This window comes from Heterocephalus glaber, unplaced genomic scaffold (assembly GCF_053883595.1).
Source record: "Heterocephalus glaber isolate CG9 unplaced genomic scaffold, H.glaber_assembly_v1.0 deba00001610, whole genome shotgun sequence".
In the NCBI taxonomy this organism is placed as follows: domain Eukaryota; kingdom Metazoa; phylum Chordata; class Mammalia; order Rodentia; family Bathyergidae; genus Heterocephalus; species Heterocephalus glaber.
The window spans coordinates 38,843,702-38,859,849 of NW_028258381.1; the positions used below are offsets into that span (position 1 = coordinate 38,843,702).

General features: G+C 56.1%; 3 protein-coding genes across 10 annotated transcripts in view; 2 read left to right on the forward strand and 1 right to left on the reverse strand.

Annotated features, from left to right (window-relative positions):
• The window catches only part of Lmtk2 (lemur tail kinase 2), an 89,849-nt gene extending 83,446 nt beyond the window's left edge, over positions 1-6,403 (forward strand). For all 3 annotated transcript variants that reach the window (XM_004840467.3, XM_087195876.1, XM_004840468.3), the window contains 3 exons: positions 1,050-1,182; positions 1,420-1,662; positions 2,871-6,403. In XM_004840467.3, coding sequence (XP_004840524.2) covers positions 1,050-1,182; positions 1,420-1,662; positions 2,871-2,899 — 405 coding nt within the window. In that variant the 3' untranslated portion in view covers positions 2,900-6,403. The remainder of the gene's footprint in view (positions 1-1,049; positions 1,183-1,419; positions 1,663-2,870) is intronic.
• A 1,044-nt stretch (positions 6,404-7,447) lies between these two features.
• Bhlha15 (basic helix-loop-helix family member a15) lies at positions 7,448-11,226 on the forward strand. Its single transcript, XM_004840470.3, has 2 exons — positions 7,448-7,606; positions 8,278-11,226. The coding sequence occupies exons 1-2, from the start codon at positions 7,518-7,520 to the stop codon at positions 8,903-8,905; spliced, it is 717 nt and encodes a 238-aa protein (XP_004840527.2). The 5' UTR covers positions 7,448-7,517; the 3' UTR covers positions 8,906-11,226.
• Positions 11,225-16,148, reverse strand: part of Tecpr1 (tectonin beta-propeller repeat containing 1) — a 28,735-nt gene continuing 23,811 nt past the window's right edge. For 2 of the 6 annotated variants that reach the window (XR_015445330.1, XM_087195877.1), the window contains 6 exons: positions 15,748-15,937; positions 15,137-15,272; positions 14,467-14,559; positions 13,016-13,122; positions 12,785-12,904; positions 11,225-12,671 (listed from right to left, as the gene is read on the reverse strand). Coding sequence is in view for 5 of the 6 variants with exons in the window: in XM_087195877.1 (XP_087052003.1) it covers positions 12,576-12,671; positions 12,785-12,904; positions 13,016-13,122; positions 14,467-14,559; positions 15,137-15,272; positions 15,748-15,937 (742 nt within the window). In the remaining variant the exon portion in view is untranslated. Of the gene's footprint in view, positions 12,672-12,784; positions 12,929-13,015; positions 13,123-14,466; positions 14,560-14,588; positions 14,815-15,136; positions 15,273-15,747; positions 15,938-16,148 lie in introns of those variants that run through there. The other 4 variants (XM_021254760.2, XM_004840472.3, XM_004840474.3 and 1 more) reach the window with 3 other exon arrangements.

Here is a 16,148-nt window from a genome sequence, read left to right on the forward strand (position 1 = left end):
GGTAATTCCAGCACCTGTGCCCTCTTGACACGGGCATGTGTTGTTGCTGTTGCCCCTGTGAATTAGATTTTGTCTGGTTCTTTGGCTGCTGGGTGATTGTAGAGTTTGTTTTAGATGGCGCCATGAGATTATTCTGTCTTGCTAAGCTCTGTGGCGAATGTTGATACTTTTGTCTTCCTAGCCCTTCCCCAGCTGGCTTCAGGCCGCGGCCCCACTCAGCTGCTGTGGGTCGTGGTTTCAGTGCTCGTTCCCCTTTAGAAGCCTTTGCTATAGTGGATGCCACCTGGGGCCAGGCCAGAGCACAGTGTCCAGTGTTCCCCCTCCATCCCTGCCCGTTCCAGCCCTCAAAGCTTTGCGTGTTGTTTGGGGTTTGTTAAGGTAGGCCCAGGCTTCCCCCCAGCCACTTTCTAGGGTCACTCTTCTGAGCTCTGCTCCTTCCACCGGCCCTGGACTTTGTAGCTCTGTGAACCTCCCCGGGCTGGGGCCTGAGGCTGCTGTGTTGCCCCAGCAACACAGAGCAGAAATCAGCAGCAGTTCTCTCACTTCCAGATCACCATCCACCGGTGCAGAGGAGACTTCAGGCCCCTCAGAGTCCCAGGCTCCTGTCACTCCGGGGTTGCGTAGGTCCGGTGGTGGCAGAACAGGAAGAGGTAGAGGAAAAAATCCTTAGACTTCCCTCTCTGGACCTCAGAAGCCTCCTTCCTCTTCTGGAGCCAGAACCAAAGGCCACAGCTCTGTGCACACTGTGACCCCTCTGGCTTTCAGGCTGAGCTGATCCAGGCCAAGGACATCAGAGGGTAACTGGAGAGGAAGTGCGGGTTTGGTGACATTTGAACTCAGAGTCGTCCCCATCTGCCTCTGAGCTGCTTCACTGTCCTGCCCAGTTGTTGGGGCTGAGTTCAGAGGGAGAGCCAGGCCACCCATTGGTCCCTGCCTACCAGGGGTGAAGCCGACCTTGCTTTAAACCGCAAAGCACCCGCCAGCTGGGCTGCAGCACACTGGGTGGCTCCCGGGCGCAGGCTGATGGGCACATCTTTTTGGCTTTTCAGGAGACCCCAACCAAAGAGCTGGGGCACTGTGGAGGAGAAGCACACCGCCCCGGGCCCAGCAGCCCAGCCCCGACCTCGGGCTCACCCTACCTGAGCAAGACCCTAAACTCTGAGAGCTCCACGGACGAAGAAGGTATTCCACTTTACTCACTAGTGTAAGCACTAACAGACAACAGAGCACTGGCTAGTGTAAACACTCTGGCAGGAGCACATGGCTTATTACCGCTTTGAGTAACCTCCTCGAGACAGCTGGGGCACAGCAGGCCACCTGGCAGCAGGGCCAGGGTTGGCTCGCATGCCCAGCACTCCTGTGCTTCCTGGCTCCTGCTCTTCATTGCGCAGTGATAACGGGAGGATTTCTTTTTTTCAGGTGGGGGCTTTGAGTGGGATGATGACTTCTCCCCAGATCCTTTCATGTCGAAGACGACAAGCAACCTTCTGGGTTCCAAGCCCTCCCTCCAGCCGTCCAAGTACTTCTCCCCGCCCCCGCCTGCCCGGAGCACAGAGCAGAGCTGGCCCCTTGTGTCACCCTGCTCCAGGTTCTCCATCTCTCCTGCCAACATCGCCAGCTTCTCTCTCACGCACCTCACTGACTCGGACATCGAGCAAGGAGGTGAGAAGCGCCCCACATGGGCAGGTGGCCTCGGGCCAGGATTTGCCTTGGTGGTGTCGTCGTCCATGCCTGCCCGCCCGCCCCCCACCCCGGTGGACTTGAAGGCCTGATAATCTGATATTTCTGGGTATTTGCTGAATACATTATAAATCTGTTTTTATAACCAGGCGAGGTGGTGCACACCTGTAACCCCAGCACTCTGGGAGGCTGAGGCAAGAGTATTGCAATTTTGAGCTCTGCCTGGGCAACTTTGCAGCTTAGCAACTTAACAAGACCCTGTCATAGCATAGCGTGGCATTGCATAGGAAAAATGACTAGGACTGTAGCTCAGTGTGAAGGCTCCGAGTTCAGTCCCCAGTACTGTGAGTGAATGTATACATTTTTTTCTATAAATCTCCTACAATCCTGAAACTTGTCGATGGATTTAGTAACACTTAGAAACTAATTCCTGCTTACCCCTGCTGCACTCAGGTGCCCTGGCTGAGGGACACCAGCAGTTCCCCAGCTTGTCTCTTCCTTTTCCGCTGGCAGCTGCCCTGCTCCGCAGTCTTTACTTCTTTCCCAAAGCTGTAGCCCTTCAGCAGGCGCAGGCTCCTCTGAACATTCGCTGAGGCTTTGGAGTTGAGCCTGGGCACTCTGGCTTTTCCCCTAGGAATGTTGATTTAGCCATTAAGTCCTGGTCTCCGTGTGATACCAGAGGGCCGGGCGGGAATGCATGGGCACGGACGGGCACATTTGAAGCGGCAGGATCTGAACATATGGGTCATTTTTCCCGTACCTAGATGGGAAGATAAATGTTAATAAATAGGTGCATTTTTCTATTTGAAGTTTACAGATCAAATAATAAATGTGAACCATAAAGAGCTTTTATTTGTGTTTGCACGGCTTCACTGGTGCCGAGGAGATAACGCTTGCACCTGAGGACCTGCCCTGCGTGTGTGCCTGCCTGCCTGCCTGCCTGCCTGCGTCTCGGGCTGCTTTCCTTCCTCGCCCCTAGTGTGGGTGCTGAGCTGCCGCCTAGCAGCTAGGTGCGCAGAGCCTTCAGACCCCACGCTAAAGACGGATGAGGCAGCTCAGCAGGTGTGAGGCAGCCAGACCTGAGCTGCAAGTCCTTTTCCTGCCACGCTGGTCAGGTTCTCCCGATTTATTATCTGGGACAATTGTTTTTGAAACCTACTTTGTCACATTGCTTTCCCTCTCCTAAACAGGCAGCAGCGAAGATGGAGAAAAGGACTAGGTGGCCACGAAGTCTCCAGGCCCAAGCGGTGTTCCCACCCATCAGCCCAAGCAGCGGCAGCAGCTGAGCAAGACTGGAGGACTGGAGCAGGAGCCGAGGGGGTGTGGCCCTGCTGCACCAACCACTGCCCGCAGCCGCACACCCAGCTGTCCTCGCTCACACACTGGTCGCTCTGCATCCGAGGAGGGAACTGTGCGTGCCCCAGGGTGTGTCTGTTTTCTGTGCTGCTGTCCTTTGTGTCCACACCTGTGCCTCCGGGTCTGGGCACAGGTGCCATGGAGGATGCACCCGGGGAATGGTCACCAGTGAGCCACATTTATTGTTTTAAAAGAAATCACTAACTGCTCTCTGTAATTGCACTGTGGATAAGTGTTCTAAGAGTCCCCAGTATTGTACAGAATCGTAAATTATTCAAGGAAAATAGGGCAGGTCAAGCTGGTGCTAACCACTAGTTTGATTTTTTTTTCCTGTTTGATAGTTTGCCGTGCATGGTACTTGTAAAGCTTAAATATTTTGAGTGATGATGCTGTCTTCAGAATTGTTGGAGCTGTATATATGGTACTCTTTCATACATGATACTGATTCTGAATGTTAGTGTTTTATGTTCTTATAGGAAATATTTTTGATGAGTCCAAAAATACTGCTCTGTTACTTAAAATGATTGAATCAAACACATTTTGTCTCTTCCCTAGAAGGTGGTTTTCCTGTGGCACATGCAGCTTCGCTGGGCTGCCAAAGGGTCTTACAGCCTCCCCATGAGATTCCCCCACTGCCCTGGTGTTTTAAACCCTTTTGGTAAAGGTGACAGGTGCACATCACACTCAGCTCTGGCTGCAGTCCAGGGCCACGGTGTGGTGCGGCAGGTCATGTGCGGCTAGGCCGTGTGAGTCCTGTTGAGTTCTTCCTTCGAAAAGGTGGGGACCTCCAAGGTATGCATGTCCCCCTGAGGGGCTCTGGCTACCAAGGGTGATTTGTCCACTGCAGGTAGTGTTGATTCCAGCTCTGAAAACATTTCCAGAGCTGGATTTTCAGCTCAGAGCCACTCCAAGTCTGGCCAGAGGTGGCCAGTCTATGCGACCCAGGACACACTACATTCTGGAGCTGTGCAGAAGGGACAAGGAACTACAGCAGAACCCCAGCAGCCAGGGTGTCCTCCTGTGTGAGATCACAGTCTGCACAGCCCCCTGGGGCCGGCTGCCTGGCCCTTCCCTCCTGCTGTAGGAACCAAGTCCTCCTCTTGCTATGAAAGGAACTGAGCATCTTCAGTGTGACTTCGTTGGAATCCATCACCCAAAGCTGACCTGAGTGTCCCAGCCTGGAGTTCTGCTTGGACGTCAGGAAGTCTCCCATGGCTGTGCAGCATGGCAGCATGTTCCTTCCGGGTGGTACCCCATACTGGCCCTTCACCCCAGCTGTTTCCCGGTGCTGGTCCACTCCCAGACTCCAGCGTGACATCAGAATGACTCCAGGCCCTTGCTGTCAGCTGGAGGGCTTGGGCCCCAGTGTGGACTGCAAAGGTGGACGTTGGCTAGAGTTTACATAGTAAATTGTGACCTTTCTTACCGGTCCTGAGTCACTTCATGAATTTTTTTATACTAAGCAATAATTTTCCAGAGCAAGAAAATTCTGAGTGGAGTTGCCCTTGTCCCCCACTTGATGTGAACAGAGCGAGTGCCGGGCTGTGCAGGGGGCCCTGGCTCTTGTGACACCTGTATTAGAAACAGGGCCCTTGAAGGTGATTTTGCCAAAACTATCATAACTCTGAATTTCTTACCATGGAGACTTTCTGAGTTTTCTGAATTTTTATCGCTATCTACTAGTCTTAATTGATTGAGAGAGAAATGAGAGGTAGTTCTATTAGATTATTTAAATTATAGGTCAAAGGAATTCAGATTTAACAACTAAAATCAAGCAGATGCATAGACCATATGGCCTGCTTATGCAGTAAGCCCAGGATAAGTTTATTGATATTTCGGGGCTGTACATTTTCACTACATTAAGATTTTAACATAAGGTCAAATAGTGCCAGAGGAATTAAACTGCTGTTCGTCCCCAAAAATTAAAAAAAAAAAAAAAAAAAAAGATTTTAACGTAAGTCCCATTTTAAATTTTTATATCACTCATAATTTATTGCCAAAAGAAGCATTTTATACATGGGGGGGGTGGATCGTACTGTGGTGTTGCATGGAAGGGGAGACTATTTCTCATCAACATGTGAGTCAACATGTTCTTTTGGAATCTCAAGCAATACAAAAAAATTTAAATGGATTACAACTTCAGCCCATTTTTGAAATATCAGCACGTGCTCTGTTGTGTAATTTTTTTGTTTTTGTTTTTTTTTACAGATAAATCAGTTATCAGTGGTAGGTTTTCAAACATACTTGCTCTAACTAGTTATGCAATGAAGTAAACCAGTGGCATTCTCTAGATGATGTGGGGAGGGGAGGGGTTTGCTCATACCTGGTTGGCAGAGTGTGTATATTTTAGATCCTACTGTACAAGTAATCTACCCTTCACTTGTCTTCTAGCCAGATGCTGATTTGTGTTATTAGCCAACCCTGTCATAAGGCAGAAAGAGAAACATGGAGAAAGTGCTCCCAGCTCCTCCTGAGACCCCACATCTGGGTCAGAAGCTGTTCATTTTCAGGGTGAAAGAAGCAAGTTTAACTGTGCTGAATTGACAGCAGAGCATCCATTCTATTTTTAAATGTTCAGGCCCCACTGTTTCTGTAGAGATGGCTTTACCTGAGAAAAGTCCTTGTATATCTTGCTGCCATAAAAGGCCTTTCAAAACTCCTTCTTTTTATTCATATTTCCCAGAGGGCATTTGTAGAGTTAATGACCTATCACATGGCTGTCCCCAGGACCAGGTGGAAGGAAGGCATCTCCTCATTTTCCTCTACCCAGCCCCTCCGTCACCTGAAAATTCAGTTGTCGTCTTTGAAGTTTTGAGCTTCAGAGCATTGGCCTTGGGAGAAGTAGCCTTAACATAAGAATGGGTGTACACACTGGCTTGAGACTTAAATCTCAAAACAATATTCCTGCGTAGTAATGGGTTGGCTGCAGTCCTGGCTGTTGAGAAGGAAAACTCTCTGACATGGAAGTTAAGCTCTTAGAGATGTGTTGACAGTGTTGCAGCACCAGTAACCTACTCTGTCCCCTGAAGAGGTGTGAATGGGGCTGTTCTGTCGCTGAGATCCGGTGTGGGGAGAGCGGGGTCCTGAGGAGGGGCCTGTGCGTTGTGTACGTGCTGTTCCTGTCTGTCTGCAGACACGGACCTGGGGTTGGTCACCTACCGCGTCTCACCTTCCAGGTTGTACTAACCACAGGCGGAAAACGGTTCACAGCAGTGTAACAGTTAATGAATTTTCAGTTTAAATTGTGTACATTTTTAAACTGTAAGATTTTTACTGTATATTGATGCATAGTGTGATTCAATAAATTGCTTGTAATTTAAAAAGTATTTAATATTCAAAATAAATATAGTTATATATTTATAAACTGTTGGTGTGTCTATTCTGTGCTTTTTCCGCTGTGCTGGATGCAGGGTGGTGTGGCGTTCCCCTGCCCTGCCCTGCCTGCCTACCTGCCTGAGTCTCCGAATGGCCCAGGATCCTGAAAACTCGTGTTTCATCACTGGAAAACTGAAGGGGTTTTTTAGGCAGGGGGAGGGAGGCACTGGGATTGAATCCAGGGCCTTCACACTCAGCTACCTCCCCAGCCCTGTTTAAATTTTGAGACAGGATCTTGCAAAATTTCCCAGACTGGCCTTGAATTTGGAATCCTGCCTTGATCTCCAAAAGTTCTGGGATTTAGGTGTGTGGAGTAAAACGAGTTTTACATAGCATTTGTGCTGCCTTGAAGTGTCTGTAATCCAAAGCCTTTACACCTGCTGGAGAATTCAGAAGCATTTAATTTCTAAGGTCCTTACTAGCCCAGCCTGGCTAGCTCCCAGCTACATAGTTCAAGGCCAGCCTAAACCATATAAGGAGACCCTGTCACAAAAACAATCCCCTCCCCAAAAAATGCCTTTGTGACGTGCAGAAACTGTGGTGGTGGGGGGGGCAGAGATCAGGTGGTTGGTTGTCAGTTGTTCTGGGGAGGTTTTTGGGGGGACAGTGGGTTTTGAACCCAAGTTGTCTGCCTCCCGCCCCTAGAGACCAAACCCCAGGGACAACCAACATTTCCTCCTGACCAGGGGACACACTGCCAGCAGAAGCTCCGCCTAGCGTCTGGGGGATAGGAAAAGGGACCTGCGTCCCTAACCCCTTGGGCTGCTGGGTCCTCAGCAACATCCGGATGCGCTGGGGTGGGGACGCGGGGGAACCGGGCCCCGCACTGCACTGCGAGGATGTGGCGCTCCCCCGTCACGGTTTCTATGATTACACAAGCGCTGCTCCACGGCTTCCGAGACTTGGGCTCCAGGTTCCAGCCTTAGCCAGGTGCGGCGGTCAGGTGCAGCCCCACGACACGGCCCCCAGAAGCCCTGAGGTCCCCAGCTGCAGAACGGGCCCCCACGCCCTCGGCGCCAGGCACTCCGGGCCGGGTCTGGAGGACCCCGGGTCCCGAGAGCGGAGGCGTGGCCGCCCACCCGGCCCCGCCCCGCGGGCTCATTTACATGCGTCCTCGGCCCCGCCCGGAGCGGCTAAAGCGACGTGTCCTTGTCCCCCGTGGGCAGCCTCGGCGCGTGCAACCTCGGTTCTCCAGGTAACGGGGACTGGAGCACCCGGGTGGGGCTCCCGGGAGGGGACCCAGAGGCAGGAGCAGGTGACAGCTAGGAGAAAACCCAGGCGGGGCCACGGGGGAGTTGTCCTCCCCTGCCAGTGGTGCCATCCACGTGGTGGGGCTGGGGGCTGCCCGAAAGGACCCTGGAAACTGGCCACCTGTGACCTGTGACGCCTCCCCGCGTCCACAGAGTTTCTGGCCCCAATATTGTCCTAGAGGCTGTTACATCCAGCAGGGCAAGAGGAATGGCTACCTCTCCCTGGGGCAGAGGCAGAGGGGCCGTCCTACGCCAGGGTTGGGACACGTCTCGGGGTGGTCTGAGCAAAGTGTCACAGGTCACCTATGCTCAGGAGGCACTCACAGGGCAGTGAGGAACATGAGACCAGAGAGAGAGAGGTCGCCAGGTTGAGTGTAAGCCACTCGGAAAGGAGAGGGGATGGGAGACCAGCAAGAGTTTAGGGGCTGATCTGAGATCAGGAGGGCACAGCGTGGGGGCGTGAGTCAGCTCAGGGCTCGGTGTGCATGAAAGGGCCAAGCGGTCAGCTACCACTGGCCACTGATGCATTGCACTGGGGAGGAAGCTGATGGACAGCCACCCTGGGCGTCCAGTGGCCGTACTGAGTGACCACAGTGGCCTGTGCTCTGGATTTCAGTTCTGAGGGCCTCTTTCTCCTCCTGGGACATCAACTAGTCCGGACCATGAAGACCAAAACCCGGCCCCCTCGGCGCCGGGCACCCCTGCAGGACACCGAGGCCCCTGCCGAGGACCAGGCAGAGGACAGGCCCCAGCCTGGTGGTGGGTCGGAGCCGGCCAAGGGTCTTCGGAGCAGGACATCCAGGGTGGCTGCGGGGACACGGACTGAGGGTGGGCGCCGGAGACAGGGCCCGGGCAGCCGGCGTGAGAACAGCATCCAGAGGCGGCTGGAGAGCAACGAGAGGGAGCGGCAGCGAATGCACAAGCTCAACAACGCCTTCCAGGCCCTGCGCGAGGTCATCCCGCACGTGCGTGCCGACAAGAAGCTCTCCAAGATTGAGACGCTCACGCTGGCCAAGAACTACATCAAGTCACTGACCTCCACCATCCTGACCATGTCCAGCAGCTGCCTCCCGGGCCTGCAGGGGCCAGAGCCTGCGCTGGGGCCCAAGCTTTACCAGCACTACCACCAGCAGCAGCAGCAGCAGCATGTGGCCGGGGACCCACTGGGGATCACAGAGGCCCAGCCCCAGGGCCACCTGCAGCGGTACTCCACGCAGATCCACAGCTTCCGAGAGGGCAGCTAGCACCTGGACTGGGGCGGAGTGGCAGTGGTGGCCCAGCCTGCTCCTCCCAGCCCTGGTCCTTCTGTACCTGAGCCCCAGACCCGTGGTGATGTCAGATCTAAGAGGTTGTGTCTCCAGCAACTCCGTTTTCCCTGAATAGTCAGCTCAGCCACTTCCCTGGAGCAGTTTTTTCCAGACCACCCAAAGGACAAGCAACCTGTCCAACTGTTTCTGGGCCATGACCCTGAGCATCGTAAGGCCCAATGTCCCGGAGAGGTTCCAAGCCCGGCTGTTTTTGCATTGAGCCAGTGGCCTCATTAAGAGCGGGAAAGACCCTCTTGCCTTCTTCATCACTAAATTCTCTTTCCCTTGCGTTACAAGGGGGATTCAAGAAAACTTTACCTACGAGTTTCCCTGTAGCTGCTGAGGCCAAGCGGGGCAAGGGGCCCTCCTCTACCCTTCGCCATAGGGCTCAGCCCTCTGATTTGGGTAAGCAGAGGCCTGTGGCCAGCAGGGCAGAGTCCAAGGCCCTTCTAAGAATGTGGCCAAACAAGATGATGGCTTGTGGAGCAGCCAGAAACCCTAATCAGAGGACCCTAAATTCCTTCTAAAGGGACCAGGGTCAGGGCTTCCTCCCTAAACCCTTCTGGGGGGCTTCTGGAGAGGTAGTAGTGCCCTGGGCTGTACTTGACTGTGGAGGGTTTTTGTGGGGCCCCGGTGCTGGGTAGGAGTTCTCCTGAGCCCCTGCACAGGGGGAGGGTTTGGGGCTTTCTGCGCAGTGGAGCCTGGGCTGGCGGGGGCTTCCCTCCCCCAACCTGGTGCTGCTCCTGATGGCAGGGATTGCGTGGCTTGGCAGCCTAGCTGCCTCGGGCCCAGCTTCCTTCTGTTGGGGCGTTCCTGCCCCACTGGCTCTGCCGGATGGGGCCACTTTGCTGTCAAGCCTGCTGGCATCTCTTCTCCTTTGTCCCTCTGCATAGAGCTAACCCAGAGACCCTGAGACCCATGAGGGCCTTGCTGGACCAGGAGCTTGGCTGCCACAGCCAAGGCCGAGGCTCTTGCTGGTCTGTCTCCAACACGTGGCCTTGCCCTCCCCAAGCTTGGGCAGTGTGGCACTCACTACCTGTGGGCTTGGGGTCAGCCCTGGCCAAGTGAAGGGTAGCAGGTGGCACCTGAAGGAACAGGCCTTTCCACTTTGGTCCTAACTCCCAGCCAGGCGCACTGGAAGGAAGCCCTGGGCACGCTGGTCTCCCTGTCCCAGTGAGGCGATCTCGTGTCCTTCCCTATAGGCCCAGGAACCTCATCTGATCCCATTGCTCTGTCATGGGTCAGGTGGGGACGTGGGCCTTCCTGTCTGTCCCTTGGTGGTGGCCACTGGGGAAGGTCTATGGTCAGGACATCCACCAGTGTGAGCTGAGGTTGGACACAATTGCAGGCTTGAGTCAGACCCAGCCCAGGCATCTCCTGATTCAGGGATCTGTGCCCAGAGATCCCGAAATGACAGCAGCCTCCACTGGCTCCTGGAAGCTGAACCAAGGCTAAAGCAGGGCTCAGCTCGCCTCTGGACTTGCTGGACACACGGAGGATCTGGGCTCAGACTACAGGCTGTAGGGTGCTGTCCCCAACCCCCTGCTGAGAACGAGCCACGGCCCATTGTTGCTGGGGTCACCACCTCGCCACACCACAGCCTCATGGTTCTCTCTGCCCTGAGCTGGCGCCTGCATCCCCTCCACTTCCCGGAGGGTGACCTGGGCCCAGCTAGCCAGTTCTTCTTCACTTGTGGCTGGAGGGGATCTGCATGCTGTTGGCCACATTGCAAAGGACCCTCAAATGCCTCAGTCCCGCTTTGGGGTGTCCAACTGGGGGGAGGACAGGGAACAGGTTGGTGGCCAGTCAGCATGGCCTGTGGCTTGCTCTCCCTCGACCCTTGTCCCAGCCCTCAGTTCAGGCTGGACTCTTTCATCCTGTGGTAGGCCCTGTTGGGCCATCAGGGCTAAACTTTCTCAAATCCCAGGACAAGCAGGTTGGAGCAGAGGGTCCCCTGAGTCATTGGCCCACCACCCTCCCCACAAATGGAGAAGCCAGAACTGCGACTTTTCTGTCTGGGAAAATCAAACTGGAACCGAGCGGCCTGAACCCTGCTGTCCTTGTGGTAAAGATATCTCTTATCTGATCCAATTTTGCTTTTATTTTTTTCTAACAGTGCCTTCAAAGTACAAATGAAATTGATGCCTTGTCATAAAACAAAAATAAAAGATTTGAGGGCAACTGCTTTGGCCACATGCACAACTGCACAGGAACTGTGCATTTCAATCAGTGTATCAATAAAACCATCCTGCCATGTACACTGTGGTGTAAGTTTTTATTGAATAAAGCATCCAAGGAATCAAGAGAGTTCAGTGGTGCTGCGCAGGTAAACAGTCAGGAGAGGTCACCGTGGAGAAGGGGCACGGTGACATCCTCCAGGTACTTCACTGAAAGCCACCTGCAGACAGCGAGACTCACAGCAGAATGTACAGGTCACAGGTGTGGGGGACGAACCACACTGCCTATCAGGGACCTGACAGGGAAATGTAAACAGGCAGGGGGGACACCCCGGGCCACATGACTGCTCCACACTCAGGTGCCACCTGCCAACTCTAGAACAATTGCCAATGGACACCAGGCCCCTCAGATGCCCACAGAGAGGGCCCAGAGGACACAGTGCTCAGTCAGCTTCTGGTGACAAACTCCAACAGCAATGTGGATTCAGAGGCAAATGCAGAGCTGCCCTGTGTTCCAGGGAGCCCAGGAAGTCAGCAAGTGGCCACTCGCTCATCCTGGCTCCAGCCACCTCCTGGGCAAAGTGTCTGGCTGCAGGAAGTAAATTTAAGATGTCACCTGGTACACATACTGGCTGTGCAGGCAGCCACAATTTGGGCCACTGCCCAAGCACTTCCTTCTTGTCTGGCTGGGCAAGGCACCCGCCTGGGGCAGAGGTGCCTTCTGTGGTGCCCCGAGCACAGAACACTCGGGGCTCTGTCCACCCCTCGCCTGCCAGACACATTCTGGCTCCCTAACCAATGCCTGCAGGGCCCAGGGTGCCATCAACCTCCACTCTGCCACCCTTCGACATGATCCACTGGATGGACTAGGCCCTGGCCCTGTCCCACTGCATCGTGGGTAGGGGGTGACCAGAGCTAATGGTGATTCTGCACAAAGACACCATCTCTAGGCCACTCCGGGGGACCCCAAACACCTGGGGGGAAGACACTCACCCACTTGTATACCCATTTCCAGTCTTCATCTGCCGAACATAGAAAATACCCTCCCACTTCGAGGCCCACTCAGGAATGATCACAGCATGTGACAAGTGACCCGGGCCCCACGACAGTTCCCCTGGTGTGATCTGAAGAGCTGGGCTGGAGGGCTTGGGGTTCCAGGGTCTAGCCTGGGGAGGCAGGAAGCAGAGTGGGAAGTGACAGGCAGGACAGGCTATGGCTGAGGGTCCCTGGCCGCTGCTCCTCTCTCCGCAAACTGGGGACACGGCGGGCTCATCCACGGAGCTCCGGATTTCTGGGCATTTCAGCCAGTATCTGAAGTTGGCCGAGACCTGGGCCAGGCCCCCGAGTCAGCCTTTGAGACACCAGCACAGAACGGCTCAGCCTGATCCTCCCAGCCTGGCACCTCCCCCGCCTCTGGATGACAGGCGGCCTCAGCAGCAGACAGGGTCCTGGGCCTCCTGCTCTGTGGACACGCTCCGGGAGGCCCTGGTGGCATTGGCTCGGACGGAGATGTGGTCCCAGCCTCCCTGGAAGGAGAAAGCACATCACCCTAAGGGGCTGTGCCCAGGGCCCCCACGCCAGGCCCCCGCTAGCACTGCCTTGGCCACTACATGCAGTGTCCCCAGCGTGGCCCACTCACCCCAATGCCGTAGTCCCAGCCCAGCCCCCTGGGCTCCTGGGGCTGCACACCGGTGCGACGGCACACAGTCCCCCGGCTCAGGCCGTGGGTCCCCTGGACCTTGTCGGCGATGACCCAGACCTGGAACACACCCCGACGAAGCCCCTGCCAGCCACAGCGGGTCACGGGGCCAAGAGGGGCGGACCAATGGGGGGCCAGGAAGCCCAGGGACCCCACGCCCTGTCTACCCACCTGGTCCAGGGGCCCCACGGACACTCTGCGCACGTTGGTGGACACGTGCTCCCAGCTGGATCCCTGTGGGTAGCTGGGTGTGACTCCCCCGCGGTACCACAGGTTTCCTGGAGGCAGAAACAGCCAAGGTCACAGGGCAAAGGAGCCTGGGCCATCTTGCCACGTGAGCGCGTGGGAGTGCTGTGTGCCAAGGCAGTGCCCCTCTCGTCCTCCACACGCCTGGGCTCCTGTCGACCTGCAGCTGAGAGTCTGGACTGTGGCCAGCCCTGCCCTTTCTATGCCTGGGCTTCCCTGAGCTTCATAATCGCCCCATTGTGCTGTGCAGGGCCGGCGATGTTAGCCTGTCTCTACTGAGGTAGAAACTGAGGACAAAGAAGTTTTTAAACAAACAAAAAAGAGAACCGGATCTGGAATAAACACTCTGGACTTCGAGTCTTAAGTTTGCCTTTTCCTTGCCATCCCATCTGTGACAATGACAACCCCCCTCCCAGTGGGGATTGAGCTGAGGGCCTTTGCACTGGGCTGTATCCCCAGCCTCTATTTATTTATTTATCTGAGACAGGGTTTTGCTAAGGTGCCCAGACTGGGCTTGAACTTTTGATCTTCCTGCCTCGGCTTCCCACAGGGCTGAGATCATAGGCTGTGTGCTACCAATGCAATGGCATGATCTTTTTTTGGGGGGGGTGCTTTTTTGAGACAGGGTCTTGCTATATAGTTCAGGCTGGTCTTGGACTATGGACTATGTGGCCCAGGCTGGTCTCGAGCTCATGGCGATCCTCCTGCCTCAGCCTTCTGAGTGCTGGGATTACAGCCGCGTGCCACCACGCCTGGCTACTTAATGACACAATCTTGAAAGGAGCTGGCCAGAGCCCTGCCCAAGGAGACATGGAGGTTAGAGATGGCTGAGAGCCAGCCTTGTGCTTCCTGTGGGGTCCTGCATCCCAGACATGAGTGGAACTTTCTAGAAGATGCTCCCAGTGCAGGTCCTGCCATGCAGTGGCCTTCCACTGGCAGAAGTGACCAGCACTCTGCTTTCTCCCCAAATAGGGCCTGGCTATTGGGCTGGTGTCCGCCAGCCCTGGGTAACTCAGGGGAGAGACTGGCACCAAGACTGACCCCGGGCAGGACATCTGTCAGGATGGATATGAGACACTGACTGTGCTATTGTGTCCTGGCCCAGACCCTGGACGTCTCCTGAGGGCCAGGGCCAGGCTGCAGCTCAGGGACCTGGCTCCATGGTCACCATGACCTGCGAGGGTCACACAGGCCGATCACCCCGCTCTGTCAGGCGTCCCCAGCGGAAGCGTGGAACAGAAAGTCCCAGACACTCCTGGGAGCCTTGGGAAGAGGCCAGCGGCGCCGAGGGACGCAGCCCTCCTCACACTGTGGGGTCTGGGGTGCTCAGGGAACCCCACCTCCCCGCGGACCACACCGAAGCCAAAACTACTTGCCGTTTTCATCCAGTGCATACACGGATGTCTGCCCCACGGACACCTGGGTCAGCCTCTGCTTGGGGGGTGAAGGGATGTGGTACCAGCAGTCACCTGTGACAAGACAGCTGACTCAGGAGGCCACGAGGGACATGGAGCCTGCCAGTCCAGACACTCGGGGGTGCTGGCTCCTCCGACGCTCACGGTGGGCTGCGTCGCTCCGGCCAGTCCTGGTTCCCAGGTGCCACAGATGCACAGCGGAGCCTGATGTGCCTCAGCCTGGCCCAGGGCCCTCCAGGGCCCACGACAGGTTCCAAAGATGGGGCTCAATGAATCAACCTCAGCAACACGGACACAAAGGTGCCCAGCCTAGCATGCAGTCAAGCGTCGGCCTCAGTTGGCTGCCCTTCAAATCCATTGTTGTGGAGGGGTCTACATGCTCGCCACCAGCCACCCATCTGTCCACCCCAGGCCAGCCTCCCCCAGCTGGATGCTGTCTGTGTACCCAGCACAGAATAGCCCATGTGACTTGCCCTTCCAAACGGTCATGGCGGGGCCAGGGAGGCCTGGCTCAGGGTAGGGGGCAGCGGTGAAGGGTGATGAGCATGGCTCGGCCCTACACCTGCTCCAGAGGTGGCACCAAGTGTGGGGGACCCTTGTACCAATGCCTCTACCACAGCCTGGTACTCACCAGCTGGCCGGGAGGGGGACACAGAGCCCCGGTAGAATGCAGAGCCGTCCCTGGCCACAGCCCACACCTGGTAGCAGGCCCCAATGGAGATGGAGGCAAAGGGCTGGTCAGTGCCGATGTGCAGCCAGGAGGACCCCTGGAGGCAGGAGAAGGGCACCAAGGTGGTCACCAGGGCTCCTGGCTCAGGCTTGGTGCAGGGTCCAGCACCCAAACCCACCTGAGGCTGGGCAGCCCTGGGAAGCATGTGGCATCCTGGGGTGACCCTGGCATCACACAGACCCAGCCCCTCTTGACTCAGTCCTGACTGTGGCCTGACCTCAGTCATCGCTGAAGCTCCAGGCTTCAGAACAGCATTGCCAAAGAGCCTCTGTGTCACCAGGGCCCACCTCTGCCCCCAACCCTACCCCAGGCCCCAGGAGACTAACTCTTTCTGCCAACCCGCCCTCCACAACAACTGCTCAGAGGCCCCAGCAACCTGTCCGGGAGGGACAGGTGTTCCCCATCCCAGGGACCTAGCCTGGGCAGGCCTGAGCCCAGCCCACTGCAAAACGAGAGTTCTGATTTGGGGGACCATCTGGTGGGACAGGGTGGCTCAGGAGTGGGGTGCTCACCGCAGGGTTCAGCTCAGACACACCCAGGCGGCAGAGTATGTCGCCTTTGTCGCTCACAGCCCAGAGTGCAATGCTGCGACCACGCCCGTCACCCTCTGGGCTCTCTGGGCTCTCCGGGATGATGGACACGTCCCCAAGGGCGACAGGGGCCACCTCCAGCCAGGGCCCACTGGTCACCAGTTTGCATTTTCTAAATGGGAAAACAATACAAGCCCAGGGACCCAGGGTGACCTCAAACCCCAGGGGCTGTCACTACTCAGAGCTACTGACTGAGGACACTCAGCAGGGCCGGGGCGTGGAGCTGGAGTAGACGACCCTGCCCGGGCTGGAGCAGGACGCAGGACCCCCGAGAGCACCCAGTGAGTGGAAGTGCCCCCTTCCCTCACCCAGCCCAGCCAACC